This window comes from Vulpes lagopus, chromosome 1 (assembly GCF_018345385.1).
Source record: "Vulpes lagopus strain Blue_001 chromosome 1, ASM1834538v1, whole genome shotgun sequence".
In the NCBI taxonomy this organism is placed as follows: Eukaryota; Metazoa; Chordata; class Mammalia; order Carnivora; family Canidae; genus Vulpes; species Vulpes lagopus.
This window is the reverse complement of record NC_054824.1, coordinates 141,519,190-141,534,377: the sequence shown is the minus strand read 5'-3', so window position 1 is coordinate 141,534,377 and position 15,188 is coordinate 141,519,190. Positions and strand designations below refer to the sequence as shown.

The 15,188-nt window shown below is 51.8% G+C and overlaps 1 protein-coding gene across 1 annotated transcript in view; it reads left to right on the top strand.

The window, feature by feature from the left end:
• Positions 1-15,188, top strand: part of LOXHD1 (lipoxygenase homology PLAT domains 1) — a 163,503-nt gene that overhangs the window by 126,353 nt on the left and 21,962 nt on the right. The window contains exons 30-35 of the mRNA XM_041756584.1: positions 1,698-1,907; positions 2,046-2,181; positions 4,045-4,253; positions 5,154-5,339; positions 8,067-8,194; positions 14,745-14,862. Coding sequence (XP_041612518.1) covers positions 1,698-1,907; positions 2,046-2,181; positions 4,045-4,253; positions 5,154-5,339; positions 8,067-8,194; positions 14,745-14,862 — 987 coding nt within the window. The remainder of the gene's footprint in view (positions 1-1,697; positions 1,908-2,045; positions 2,182-4,044; positions 4,254-5,153; positions 5,340-8,066; positions 8,195-14,744; positions 14,863-15,188) is intronic.

Here is a 15,188-nt window from a genome sequence, read left to right as displayed (position 1 = left end):
CATGCTCTCTCCTGTTTCCAATCCTTTCTGGGCATCTTCTCCATGTCCACGTGGCTGTGCCCATAGAAAATCCATAATGCTGTTCCATGCTTTTCATTTTTTTACATAAAAGACATAAGCCTCTGTGAATGCTTCTTCAGTTCACCTTTGGCATGCAATGGGGTACATTGGAAATCTTCCTATGTCAGGATATTCTTTTGTGTTTCCAAAGATCTTATTTATTTATTTGAGAGAGAGAGAGAGAGAATAAGCTGAGAGCAGAGACAAGAAGAAGCAGGGTCCCCACTGAGCAGGGGTCCCCATGCAGGGCTTAATCCCAGGACCCCGAAATCATGACCTGGGCCTAAGGCACACAACTGACTGAGCCACCCAGGTGCCCTTTGTCAGGACATCCAAAAATAGATGGCGCTGGCTCATTCTTTGTAACCACCACACTTGTGACATTCTACACACAACATCCCTGTGATTACTTAACCATTCCCCAAGCACTGGATGGCACATGGCTCCCAGTTTTCCACTGTAAAAGCTTGCGATAAAAATCCTTGTGCACCTATATAAAGGTGTCTCCTCAGGACAGAAGAAAGAAGTGGAATTGCTGTGTCGTAGGATGTGCCTGCTTTTGCCCTAATGATCTTAGCCACTGGTCAGAGCCCTGTGGCCACCACGGTCAGCCGTGTAGTGCTCACCTGCAGGTTCCTCTGCCTGCAGACTGACCTGCCTCAGTACCCAGAAAGCCCAGCCCCCATCCTTAGCTTAATGCCACCTTCTGAAGAGTCTTCCCAGCCCTGCCTCTAGTCCATGGACAGGTGGCTGCTCCTGCACATGGGCTGTAATCACCCACTCCCTCACCTCCCTGCCCTGGGCCATGAGAACCCCAGGAGAGGCAGAGCCTTCCTAATCATATTTATCTCTGGGTTCCCAGTCCTCAGGAGTCACTCAGCACATCTCCCATCTTCTGGAGGAAAAGCACTGTCAGGGTCACCAGCCTCTCCTCCCCTGGGCCAGGCTCCTGCCGGCCACATTCAGCCTGTGTTTTGACCACACCTCACCTAAGGCTTGGAACTCTGCATCTCACTGAGCGATCTTAGGATTCAAGTACCCAAGAGTGTAGCAACACTTCACCGATGGGATGATCAGGGACCCAGAGGGCTTAGCATCACACCCCACTTCACACCTGCCTGCACCTGCATTCCAAATGTTGTCCCTTGGCTCCTCAGCTGGGCCTCCACCAGAGCATCTCCCTGCTCTGTCTTCTCTCCCGGGCCTGGCCCTGTGGCTCTTCTGACTGCCTCGCAGCCTCCCCCTGGGAATTTCAAGCACCCCCCACCCCCCCGCCATGACTCCCTCCAGCCTCCCACCTGAACTCATGCCGATATTCAATGTAACCAAGGACATCCAGGTAGCAGGACCAAGCTGAGCTCCCTTATCTGCCCCATGCCCCCTTGCATTCCATGTTCCAGACATCTATAAGGGTTATCCCAGGAGGAACAGGGATAACCTGTTCCTGCAAAACGGGGCCATTGTGGAAGTGAGGCCTCAGAATACACCATGCTCTGTGCTAGAGACATGTCCAGTCCAGCTGGGAAGGTCTGTTCAGCCCGACGGCTTAGGGGAGTAGAAGGTGCTGGATAGTCAGGGTTGCCGTGGGTGGAGGTGGGGCGCACCCCCACCCAAGTGCCCACATCTGGATCCCCCAGGCCGACACGTTCATCATCGAGGCCGCTGACCTGGGGGTCATCTACAAGATCAAGCTCCGCCACGATAACACCAAGTGGTGCGCAGACTGGTACGTGGAGAAGGTGGAGATCTGGAATGACACCAATGAGGACGAGTTCCTGTTCCTGTGCGGGCGCTGGCTGTCCCTGAAGAAGGAAGATGGGCGGCTCGAGAGGCTCTTTTACGAGAAGGTACCGAAGGGAAAGGCAGTGGTGGGCCGGCCGGGGTGGGGGACCTGGCTCAGCTATGGCTCGCCCTCTTCGTTGCGCTGCGCGCCCGGGCACAAGGTGCCAGCGCTGTAGGGGGCCGGGCCGTGCTCCTCTGGGCAGGAGTACACGGGGGACCGGAGCAGCAACTGCAGCAGCCCGGCCGACTTTTGGGAGATCGCCCTGAGCTCGAAGATGGCCGATGTCGACGTGGCCACCGTGACGGGGCCCATGGCCGCCTACGTGCAGGAGGGTCCAGGTGAGCCGAGGGGCGCTCAGCGGGGCGTTTGCCCTGCCACCAGCTGACTTCTCCTAAAGCTTAATGACTCCCACAGCTTGCCTGCTTCCCTGCCAACCGCGCTGCAAGGGCAGCCGGCAGCCCTGTTGCAGAAGGGGCTTCAAAGGCCAGGAGGAGTTAGGGAGCCGATGCCCCTAATCCACTGGCCCGCCACCAGGGTGGGGGGCATCGCTGTACACTCTGCCCTCACCCAGACCCGCGGGATATAGATTCAGCCCCCAAGGGCCCGGGACAGTTCTCAGCGGACAGGCACCAACGGCCGCCGGGAGGACCCCTGGCGTGTCAGTCCAGAGCATCACCCAGAGGACCTCGGCCTCGCAGACTGGAGGCACAGTGCGATGTGGTGAGGGAGGGGAACAAGTCCTAAGATGGTTCTAGGAGGACTAAGTTCCATTTCTGGTTCTGACAGTGATGTACTTAGCCTTGGACAAGCCACGCTTCCGGCCTCCGTTTTTCCCTCCTTCAAATGATATTGTAATGTCCTGACAAGCTCATTCTTCCAACCGGATTTTGGAGATAGAGCAGTTCTGAGTTGGTTTATCTGACACTTAAAGTTACCGCCTATCTGGTCAGCTGTCTTAAGTGTGGAGTGTTGACAAGCACCGTGTTCCCCTCCAGGGGACCGTGTGGAGTGGGGAGGTCTCTGGGGCTGGGCAGAGAGAATCAGTCATTTTATATTCCACCTTCGCACTCTGTGAATAAATGACAGGACCCAAAAGAAAGTGTTCCTCCCTTCTTAGTGTTTCTCTAAGCATTATGATCAACTGTGAAAGGCCAAGTCCCTCCCCCGTGCAAAGATGAAATAAGGCTGCGGGCAGGTACAGAAAACAATGCTGGTCATTCCAGCTTAGAAGGGCTAGTTTGGAAACTTTCAAAGAGATAACAAATTGCATGACCTATAACCATATAACCTATAACCTATACCGGAGCATTATCACCCAGGACATTGAGGAAGATGATCCCAGAGAAGGGTTTCCAACTTGTATCAATTAGTAGCTACAAGTGACCGAGAAAAGATAGTGGTTTAAAGAGTGAAGGATTTTTTTCTTTTTTATCACATAAAAGTTCGAAGGTAGGCACCTGGGACAGATACAGCAGGTTCCAGTGAAGTCAGGGACTTGCATCCTAAAGATTGCCTCTGGTTCCAAGATGACTGCCAGAACTCCAGCCATCACATCCACATTCCAAGCAGAATGAGTGGAAGGGGAAGGGCCAAAGGGTGTTCCTCCCAGCTAAGTCAGAGATTTCCTCCCAGAAACCCACCCAACAGGGTCTGCTTTCTTCTTCTGAGTACCCCAAGCTGCAAGGAGAAGGATTACTCTCACTGGGCAACTGGAACTCTAGACTGCACCTACCTGAGCCAGGCTTTATGCTGATTAATCTGGTCTCTTTTGGAAGTGGATGCATCCTAGAATTTTCATTTACCATATCACACATACAATAAATACTGTTTTGTTTTTCCTCCCCCAAATTCCTACTTTCTGTGAGACTTCATTTTTGCCAGCCTTATTTATGCTAGAAAGCTTTTCAGGCCTCTGCCCCCTGTACCTGGGGAAAAGTTCTTGTTCTCATGCCCACCTCACACACGAGAGCTAGGTGCCACTAAGGTCATTTGTCGGCAGGACTCTCAGAAGCAGCAAAGATGCTCTTTTAAGATGATCTCCCCTTGGGAGATATCAGTGTCTCATTTATATCAGTGTCTCAGTCTGGAAGTTTCCATTGCACTCTGTGTCAGAGGCAGGGGGGCTGACCTCTGTGCTCCTCTGTGAGCCCACCCATGTCCACCTGGCCCATCCCGATGCTGGGCCCTGGGGTCTCTTGCAGTCATTCCCTACTATGTGTCGGTCACCACCGGGAAGCACAAGGACGCGGCCACTGACAGCCGGGCCTTCATCTTACTCATCGGTGAGGACGATGAGCGCAGCAACCGCATCTGGCTGGACTTCCCCCGGGGGAAGAAGGGCTTCGACTGTGGCTCCGTGGAGGAGTTCTATGTTGCAGGCTTGGATGTGGGCATCATCAAGAAAATAGAGGTGCTGGTCCCCGGGGTTCTGGGATGGTGCCCTGCCCCCAGGGGAGGAAGGAGCCAATCAGAACACATCAGGAGGCAGGGTGCAGGGCAGGCAGGGAAACTGAGCCCCCACCTCAGAGTGGGAGCCCCCACCTCAGAGCAGGTCTTCGGGGGAGGCCATGTGGCTTCCACCATCAACTCGGGGACCTTGAATGAGCCACTGTTCTGCCAGGTCTCTGTCTCCCACTGACCCAGTGAAGATGCCTGGTGTATTCTTTTCCTTTGCCGTGTAACAAATGATCACACACTTAGCACAATACTTAGAGGTATGATTTCCCAGTTTTCCAGGCCATGAGTCCAGCTGTGAGTTAGCTGGGTCCTCTTCCCAGCATCTCCCTGGGCTGACATCAAGCTGCTGCAAGGACTGTGGTCTCATCTGAGGCGGGGGGTCCTCTTCCAACCTCACTGGTGGTTGGTGGAATCCATTTCCTTGCAGTCATGGGAAACAAGGATGCCAGTTCCAGAGGCTGCACGCATCCCCTGTTGCATCACCTTCTCCAAAACATGGCAGTTTGTTTTTTCCAAGGCCCGTAGGATATGAACTCTTCCACTTCAAAATCTCTCTTGACTCTGTCCGTCTCCGATATCTGGACCCTCTTTTAAAGGGCTTGCTTGATTAGGTCAGGCCTACTCAAAATAATCTCATGATTAAGTCAAAACCCTCTGATTAGAGACCTCTGTTTTATCAGCAAAACCTCCTCACCTGCACGAGAGGGACCTGGGTCAGCGTGCACAGAGCACATTGGGAGGAAGCACCGAGGAAGGGGAGGGTGTAGGACGACGGGAAAGGGGATGCTGAGTGGCAAGGGCTTCCTTCCTGGTTTCACCCAGACCCTCACAGCCCTGGTGTGTCCTCTCCCAGCTGGGCCATGATGGGGCCTCGCCCGAGAGCTGCTGGCTGGTGGAGGAGCTGTGTCTGGCTGTGCCCACCCAGGGCACCAAGTACACATTGCGCTGCAACTGCTGGCTTGCCAAGGACCGAGGCGACGGTGTCACCTCCCGTGTCTTCGACCTCCTGGATGCCATGGTGGTGAACATTGGGGTGAAGGTATAGAGAGGGGTCTGGGAGTACATACTGCATGGCGAGGGCAGTATAGGTTGGGCTCCTAGAGCGGAAGGGGAGACAAAAGTGAGGGGAGCAGGAGACTCATCGCTAGGGCACTGGCTGGGGCTGCGGCCAGGTACACCAGCCACACTCACTTTGCTAGGAGCCAAGAGACTCCAGGCTCTTTGGGCTTGCTGCTATGTGACCTTGAGCAAATCACCTGGCTTCTCTGGGCCTTGGTTTTCTCATACAATATAGGGAAATAATGCTTTCCATCCTGTTCTGTGTGAGAGCTTGATGAGAACAAATCTTGCATTGTCGAGGAAGAGCTTTAAGCTCTTCATAGATGCACAGAGTCATTTTTTCCCCAAAGGCACCCTCAACACCCAAGGATAGTGATGGGGCAAGATAGCATTTGGGGGATACCATGTGCCTCGGGATCTTGCAGTGCAGTGAGAGCTGCCTGCATTAAGACCTTCTTCAAGGCAGGAGCTCTGAGCTCCTGTCCTGACTCCACCTCTCACTGGCCAAATGACCTGGAATAAAGTTGTGTAAACTCACAGGTCAGTGCTGGAGGCCTGAGTGCGGGGGCCCAAAGATACATGGCCAGTTGGTGGCTCTTATGACCCTGCAGAAAAGCTATGGGGTCAAGATAATGCTCCAGCCCTTGTCTCTGTTCCTGAATCCAAACCAGTGGGCTATAGATTTAGGTCAGAAGGTGTCCCACAAAAGATAAGAAGAAATCACTCTGGATCTGAGTGTGCCCTGCTTATATTATATATGGAAACAGAAGGAAGAGCTGAATTTGGGGCTCTGAAAACCTTGACAGACAGCAGTGTGGATGCCTGCCCCTCCCCTGCTTGAGAGCCAGAACGCAGAACTTTCCACAGCATAGATCCACTCCCCTCCCTTACTCAGACATCTCCATCTGTGGCCAGACGGATGGTGTGGGTGAGCATACAGTTCATCTAGGGACCTCTGTCCTGACCCAGTTCCCAGCATGCGTGTGGGTGTGAGTGTGTCTGCATGCGTACCGCCACCCTCCCGGCTCCCCAGCACACAAGCACACCCCACTCGGTACAGCTGGTACAGCTGTATCTCCTTCTGAGCCCTTTAGTCTGTGGAAATGCAGACCCACGCCCCTATTATTCATGTTACAAAAGAACACAGGTTTATCCCTTTGCAAAGAACCACAGGGTTCTTTGGACTGGCCATCTCCCCAGGAGATATCAGACCAGAATTACAAAAGCTCCATTTCTGTGTCTCTTTCTGGAAACAACCTATTACCTAAAAAGAGATGGGTCTGTGTAAAAGAGAGAAAGATGGGCCCAGAGAACATGACAGTCTGGAGGGACTGGCCTTAAGGGGCCAGTCTCCATGGGGTCCCCAAAGCACTCATCTTGATTCTTTCTATTTTTCGTGCCTGTCTGAATAAGAGCAAAAAAGTGTCAGGCTCCTGCCTTCATGCCCAATAGCTCCTCCTGCCACCACGATGCCGTGTTAAAGTCTGAGAGGGTTTTCTGGATAAAGCAGAGGCTCTTCAGTCATTACCTGGGCAAACAAGTACTGAACTTGTCCTCTGGGCCGTGCCTATAAATACTACTTCTAACCTTCTGGTATCATGGCAAAGATTCTAGATGCAGCTTGGAAAGCACCCTGCATCCAGCATCCAATAGGCACGACGTCAGGGGCATGATCGCTGTGACAAATAACTTGGGTTCTGAGTTCAAGGGCAGTAGAGACATAGGGGATAATGCAGTGTAGCAGCCACAAGGGGAAGGGAAGGGCCAGGTTTATTCAGAGGAGATGACCAGCCTGGCATTTCCTTGGCCGTGTGTGCAAACCTCTCCTGAGCCCTTGGGACCCATGCTAGTCCTTGGGCACCTGGCAGGAGGGAATAGAGTGGGAAGCCAGGACCAAAAGACCCTCCAGAACACAGGTAGAGGTGGCCTTTCTTGCTACAAGGCTGCCTCGGAAGAACCCGTGCGGGCACTGTCGCGAGAAAAGCAGGCAAGTGGAGACAGACAAAAGGAACGCATCCTCTTTGGAACAAACCTCAGGTCAAAAGGCAAAACCCCAACCTGGAGAGCAGATCACGGACGCGGTGGTTGTCCTAATTCACAAGTGATTAGAGCCAGAGTTCCTTCCAGTGTCACTGCTCATGGATGCTCAGGGTGGGGATGCTGGCGGTGCACTAAGCAGGCATGGGTCTGGAATCGCTGCTTCCTGACCCACAGTGCATGGCAGGCCCAGCGTGGGCCCCGGGGTGAACTGTCTATGACTCTCACAGCTCTGCAAAACCTTTATCCCTGTTCCTCAGTGGAGAAAGCAGAGGTTGAGCTCCCCTACCCGGCTCAGTAGGGCCCGGCTGAGTAGGGGAGCTCAACAAGGTGGCAGACCCTGAGCACAAATGGCATGCTGGGTGGCTCCAGAAGCCACTCTCCTGCCACCACGTGCTGCTCAGTTGCAGGAGCTCAGGCTGGGCCTTGATTGGCAAAGACGTTGATGAGTGCTGGGACTCAAAGTCACGCTTCTAACACACACACGTTCTCTGTCAGGAGCTGAACCCCTCTCTAGCACCCAGCTGGACACAGCCAGAGACACAGAGCTACAAGGCGTTAGCCGTTGATCAGAGGAAGGGGGCCTTGTCCAGATCGCCGAGCTGGGAGGTGCCCCGGGGGAGAGCGAGGCAGGCCTCGGCTCAGGACCCGCATCCCTCTTTCCCGGCAGGTGCTCTATGAGATGACGGTGTGGACGGGTGATGTGGTCGGTGGTGGTACCGACTCCAACATCTTCATGACCCTCTATGGCATCAACGGCAGCACAGAGGAAGTGCAGCTGGACAAAAAGAAGGCCAGGTATCCAGAGGTGGCCTCTGCCCCTTGCCCCTCTGCACATCCAATCCACCAGCCTCCAGTCCTGCCCCGCCTCAATCACACTGCTTTCCTCTGCTTCCCCTCCTACCCTGGCGCCCTCTAGCCTCATGCCCTTGTTGTGTGATTCCTCCCTCCTAAAAGGCTCTCCATCCATTCTCTTCTGTCTCAGGAACTTTCTCTTTCAGGGGCCAGCTCAAATCTACCTCGTCCAGGAAGCCTTCTTTGATCAGCTCAGCCCACAATACCCCCCTTCCTTTATTTCTTTCTTCCTTCCCTCCCTTCCTTTCCCTTCCCTCTCTCCCTTTCTTTCTCCCTCTGTCACTTAAACATATTTGCTGTGCGGTCTGTGTATTAGTTGATGGCACGGTATCATCATGAATCCCCTGCTTTCACTCCCTGTGCCGTGGTGATTGAAGATGCTTGCATTAGGGGAAGCTGAGTGAAGCGGATACAGAAACTGTCCGATTTTTGCAGCTCTCCTATAAGTCGAAAATGATTGCCAAATGGAAAGCTAAAAGAAGTTTTTGAATATTAAAAAAAAGTGATTGGACACTTAGTCTAGGGTAGGCACTGTCTCAGACCCAGGAGACAGGACAACCAGGAGGAGAAAGAAGATCCCCGAACTCACACAAAGTGACACCAGAGGGAACTGCAGCAACAGCGGGAACACCCGAATGACCTTCTTGCACACCAGGCATCGCTCTGAACCCACTGAGTGTACTGACAGAGTTCCTCCTCCCTGCAGCTCTAGGAGGACCATTATTATCGTCCCCCTTTTGGTAAGAGAGAACTGAGACACAGTGAGGTGAAGTCGTGCTGTTGAAGATCTCATGAGCAGCAGGCTGTGGCACTGGGAGCTGCACCTGCGGGGCCCCCCAGTCCTAAGCATTAGGTTCCACTGCCCCTTAAGGGGTCAGATGACGATAAAGGTGGCCCTCCTATAGTGCTCACTGTTGGCACCTTTCACTGAATTTCTGATACAGACAGGTCAGGGTTTGGGCTGGTTTTTGGTGTTCAGCCGTTGTCCCCCACGCCATCCCTGGCCCTGATATGTGGTTGGGCATCAGAGTGAAGGTGACCCGGAGTCCAAGCTGGCGGTATGGACCAAGTCCCGACCACTGTCTGCCTTCTGGTGCTCAGGCCATAGTCTGGCCTCCCGGGATGCTTGCTGCAGAAGTGGCGGGGCACGCTTCTGTCATCCTATGTGGCCTAGCTGCTCTCTCCTTGGACTCTCATGCTCTTTCATGCTCTTTTAGTCTTCGCCTCTATGCTCTGGCCCTAAGCTCCATCCAACCCCAAAGTTCTATGGGGTTGATTTTTTAAAAATTAATTATCCCACATCAATATCCCACCTTATTTCCCAGATGTATGCAGACCTAATTGCTGGTGGGAGACATAGACACCATTTTCTGGCAGTAATTGAATTCCAGAAGTGTTGCTTGAGAGTCACATTATCATATGACCATATTGTAAATGATTTGAGGCACCTTTTAAAGGATTTGGTTTTTCTCCATAAAGACTTGTTTTGTGCTGAGAGCCATCCTTCCTTAACCACTCTGGTTTGCAAACTCAAGGTTCTTACTCAAGGCAAATATTGCCTTATTTCATTTACAAGTGGCTCTGTTTGACCTGTGCTATGTTTTGAGTGTCAACATCTTGGCTCAGGGACCTGGAAGTAAGACTCACTGGGCTTGTGACATGCGCACAGCCTGTCATTGTGCAAGAAGACGCTTCCCCCAGGAAATGGTGTGTGACCAGATAGGAACCAGAAACGTGCATGCGTACACACAGGAGGTATTATGTGGGTTTGCTGGCTGCAAAACTGCCCTCTTGCCAAATGCTATACCCAGAAGCCAAAGTCCATAGCAATCCACTCACCCCACTCCTCAGCTGAAGTCCCCAACTTCTTATCTTGCCACTTTGGGGAAAATGGTTCTGGTAAACTAATTCACACTGAGATCCTGGTGAATTAATGTGGCATCCAAAAAGATAGCATCCTCAAAAGGTAATGTGTAAACCAAGGAATGAGTCTCTAGTGGCAGAATTTGAGTCAAGTGGTGTCCCATAGGGATAGGTGCCACTTTTAGACGTCTCTGCTATTTTTGTGTGTGGCTTTTTTTTAGGGAAGTCAGTGCCCATAAGGAATCATTCCTAGGCCCAGTAGAGACCTCATGCCCTGGTAGATTCCTTGTTCTGGAAGCAAAGAGAATTCAGAGTTCTTTTGGGTCTGCCCAAAAGAGTGGCCCCATGGATTTTACTAGCCCTCAGTGCAAAGAAGATGAGGAGCTGATCCCAAGGGACTGCCAGCAGAGGGAAGAGCCCAGTGGGGCTCCAGTTACTGTATCATGAGGCAGTTAGGAACTATTGGACCAGTGACCATGGCCAGGGCTTTGATAAGCTGGTAAGTTTTGTATCTTTATCACTTGGGAACTCACACGACCCAGTTGGCATTCATGCTCTGAGAATGGAGAGGGCCCATCTCTGGGGACTTCACGGGAAGGAGAGTTGTTAGGGAGGCTGAGTCCTTCTCTTAGTCGGGCTCAGAGACAAGCTCAGGGGACAGAAGAGGAAGGCAGGCTGCCTTTGAGGGCACCCAGGTCAGGCAGTTGGTGAGTCCCAGCCCCCACTGCTGGGTCAGCCCTCCTGACACATCATCTTCAACCTGGAGGCCATGCTTTATAAGGGCATTGGAGGATTTGAACATGCACCAGGCCTGACCATGGCACTTGAGGATGACAGGTACTTAGAATCTGTTTGAAATTCCTTTGACTTTGGTCTGCGCTCAAACCACTGCAAAGATGCTCGTGCAGTATGGATGCAGGCAGGTGGATTCAGCTCCCTGTTGCCTCCTTATGTCTCATGGGGGCATGAGCCCTGTTCACTTATCTTAATGGTCCCAGAGGAGGGATCTGAGGAGCCAGGAACTGTTGGTTCTGCCTTTGAACCCCCACCCACCCCCGCCCCCCAGGCACGTCAACACCCGTGGACACTTACACCACCACTGAGGCAGTGGTCCGGCCACTCACCAATCCCTAGAGCTCCCCCTGTGCTCCTTCCCTGTTCAAGGGAAGTCTGCCCCTCTGCCCCCTATGGTCCCACAGTGCTCCATCCATGCCCCTTGGGGATGTGAGAAAAATGTACTACTAATCTAGTGGCTTCAACCAACAGGAATGTATTCTCTCACATTCCCTGAGGCCAGAAATCTGAAGTCAGTATCACTCGGTGGAAATCAAGCCCAGCCACACCTCCCTTCAAAGGCTCTGGGGGAGAATCCATTCCTTGCCTCTTCTGGCTTCTGGAGGCTGACCTACATCCTTGGTTTGTGGCCACATCTCTCCAGTCTTCAAGGCCAGTGTCTTCTAATCTCTCCCTACTCCATCTTCACATCACCTCCTCCTTTGTGTATGTGTCAGATCTCTCTTTGCCTCCCTCTTATAAAGACACTTGTGACTGCACTAAGGGCCACCTTCGGGGCACTTGGGTGGCTCAGTGGTTGCGTGTCTGCCTTCGGCTCAGGGCATGATTCTGGGGCCCTGGGATTGGGTCCTGCATCCGGCTTCCTGCATGGAGCCTGCTTCTCCCTCTGCCTGTGTCTCTGCTTCTCTCTGTGTGTGTCTCTCATGAATAAATAAACAAAATCCTAAAAAAGGGGGGGGCACCCTCTTGGGGAGGGTAATTTGTCCGCTTACCACAGGGACTATGACATGGATCTGAAAACCTTGTTATATAAGGAACAGTTGCAAGTTCCAGGGACATTCAAAAAATTTTTTTAATGTTTATTGTGAAATATGAGTGGGGATAGATGTCCTCTTATGATCTATATAGTTCAGCAACCTCATGTCTCTTTGACAGAAACAAATTAATTGTATCCAGCCCATCCATTCATATACATGCAACAAACATAACATCATAACCTATATATGTACATAAATCGTAAATACAGAGCAAAACCTATTCAGTCACCCCCAGGCCGGGAATTGAACATTGCAGTTCACTGTACCTCTCCACCCCTAGAAGTAAACATTATCTTTGCTTTTAAGGTAGACACCTTTTTGCTTTCCTTTATGGTTTTATCCCTACCTTGTGTGGGCCTCCCTAAACAGCTTCCATTTAGTCTGGATTTCAGTGTTATGGAAGGGAGTCAGCTTTCAGGTATTCTTTTATGTCCTGTTTCTTTCCACATTAGGATTTTCAGATTTCTCTGAGCCACTAAGTGTGGCTGTGATTTGCTCATTTTCACAGCTGCCTAGTATTCCATTGGTGAGGCCTAGAGAAGAGAGGGCAGTGGCCTGTGGCACAGGACTGGGGAGGGAAGAAGAGACACCAAATGTGTCCACACTGTTGACAATGACAAAATTAACGCTGGTGGGCAGAGCTGGGGCCAGTGAGGGGAGGCCCAGCTCAATGCAAACAAAACATATTAGGAGTTGGCCACAGCTGTCCAGAGAGGGAAAGAGCTGCCCCAGGATGACATGGGGCCCATCACTGGAGGTGACTAGATGGCCATTGGTAGAGAGAGTCCAGCCTGGGAGCAGTTTGGACTAGCCTGAAGCTGCAGCCAAGGTTCTGATCCCAGCCCTTCCTGAGACCCCCAGCCATGCCTCTAAGAGCACAAAGGTAGACTGCCTAAGCAGCTGCCCCAGCAAGGAGGGCTCTGGACCCCACACCCTTCTTCCCGGTCTTCCAGACAGCCCCTTCACAGGCTCCCAACCCACAAACCTTCTGCAGCTTCTTAGCAATGTCTAAAATTCTTCCAGTAAATAGTTACTTTTTCACACTAAATCTCTGGCCCTGGTTAGCTCTCCAGTTCTTCTATGTCCCAGAGACCAGTCAGTGAGTGGGTGCTAGGCCCTTTCCCAAGGACGGCCTTTGTTGGGGATGGTGGGGAACAGAACGGAAGCAGAATAGGAAGGGATTGAGACACAGCCAAAGGTTGCACTCCCCAAATGCCATATCTTCAGCTGTTGAGTAGAGGCTCCTCTGAGCAGATGAGCAGGGCAAACCCTGGATCACTTTGAAAGCTCTATTTTTCTGAGCCAGAAACAAGAGGACCTGGATCAGAGGCTGACCACCTCTCCCAAGGTGGTCCTTCGATGTGGGAGCTCTACTTCGTGTTGGCTGAGGTGTCTCAGGGGATCTGGGGCAGCAGGAAAGAGGGGGCTAGAGAATCATGGAGGGATGAGGGGCCATGGAGGGGCCTTTGCTTCAGATGCAGGCCTCTTACCCTGAGGAAAGGGGGTCCATCCATGTGTAATTGTGGTCTAGCCTATAATAAAGGGTGAAGGGGGCAGAATCACCCACTCTTTAGTCTTCTAGAGGGAAAGCTTATTTCTTTCTCCCTTTGATACCTGCCCCACCCTAAAATCTCCATAAAACACAAAGCAAATAATTCTAAAGTTCCTTTGATCTGCAAAATTATGCACACCTGGTGAAGAATCGACTAGTTGGAAGACTATTTGAGAGAATCTCCAATATGTGATATGAACTTGACAAGGGGACTTGTGAGCACCTCCTCCTAGTTTCCACAGGACCAGAAGGACAGGCAGGGCTTACGTTCGAGCAGGAGGGATTTAGGGCAGACTGCTGGGAGAATGTTTTCACTTCTAATAATCATAAAATACACATGAGGAAGTCATCAAAAAGGATTAGGCCTGTGTTCCACCACTGCCTCTAAGACAAGGAGTAGTTCTTGGTTTGCAGCATTTTCAGTCCCAGCCCCGCTGGCTATGGCCTCTGTTTTTAAAAATATGTCTTTATACAAGGAAGCACAAATGCCATGCCACATCCTATCTTCAGTACCAATTGCATTATCCCCAGGGGCTTATCAGCATCATCATCTGGAATCAGTCAGCAGTCAGGCAATCAGCACTGAAGGTTGCATTATACATGTAGCAAGGTAGGAAGAGCAGTAAGAAATCGAGATAGAGCATCTCTGAGATGATGAGATCACTCAGCAGAAAAAGTGATAGTAGTGAAAACACTGTGACCTTCTATTTGTCTGCCACTTAATAGTTGTCGGTAGCATTACCCGATCTAAGGCCCCACTGCATTTAGTTTTGCAGGTTATGTATAGAAAAATGTGAAGGGTACCATCTAGAGTTGAGCAATGGACAGCCTGCCCCACCGTTTGTGGCAGCCCTGTCATTCCTAGAATCTCACTTAAAGCTTTGCAGGTATGGAGTTCCTTTCACTTTTGCAGTTGATTTCACATTCATTTGGTCCTCCTGACAGCTTTGGGAGGTGCAGGACCAGTGTCATTTCCCCCCTGACTAAGGATGAGGAAATCAAGTCCTAGAGAGAAGCGTAGACAGCTCTAAGTGGCTAGCAGAGTGAGATTAGGACCCAACTGGGTTGGTGCAGAGCCATTGCTATCAGCTAAATTCACTCAAGTCAGTCTTTCAGGAACACATCTGAGGTGCAAGAGACAGACTACTGGGGAGTCACTGGGCGCCTTCCCTCTGCCCCTTCACCTTGGCCTGACCCCTTGCCATAGCCAGTGTCCTCACTTCATGCACCACCTCTTTTCCCCCAGATTTGAGCGGGAGCAGAATGACACCTTCATCATGGAGATCCTAGATATTGCTCCATTCACCAAGATGCGGATCCGAATTGATGGCCTGGGCAGCCGGCCTGAGTGGTTCCTGGAGAGGGTAAAATGTCTTCCTAACACCTGCCGCCCCGCCCTTCTCCCTGCTTTTCTGGGTTATCGGTGGACCTGGCTGAAGAGCAGATGTCATCTGGTGTGCCTTTGGGCGTGAATTATCCAGAGAACAGGGTTTTACTTATGTGTGCCAGCATGCGCTGTCAGTATAATGTGGACAGAGATTGAGTGTGCGCTTCTTGGAGGAGGTGAATTGGGAGAATTGAGAGAGGAGCAGCAGAACTTGGGCAGCCGAGTGCTACTGGTGGGCACGTCGGGCTGGACAGCAGAGAGCATTAGGTGCCCCTGTGAGCACATGTGAGGTAGCTGCCTCTT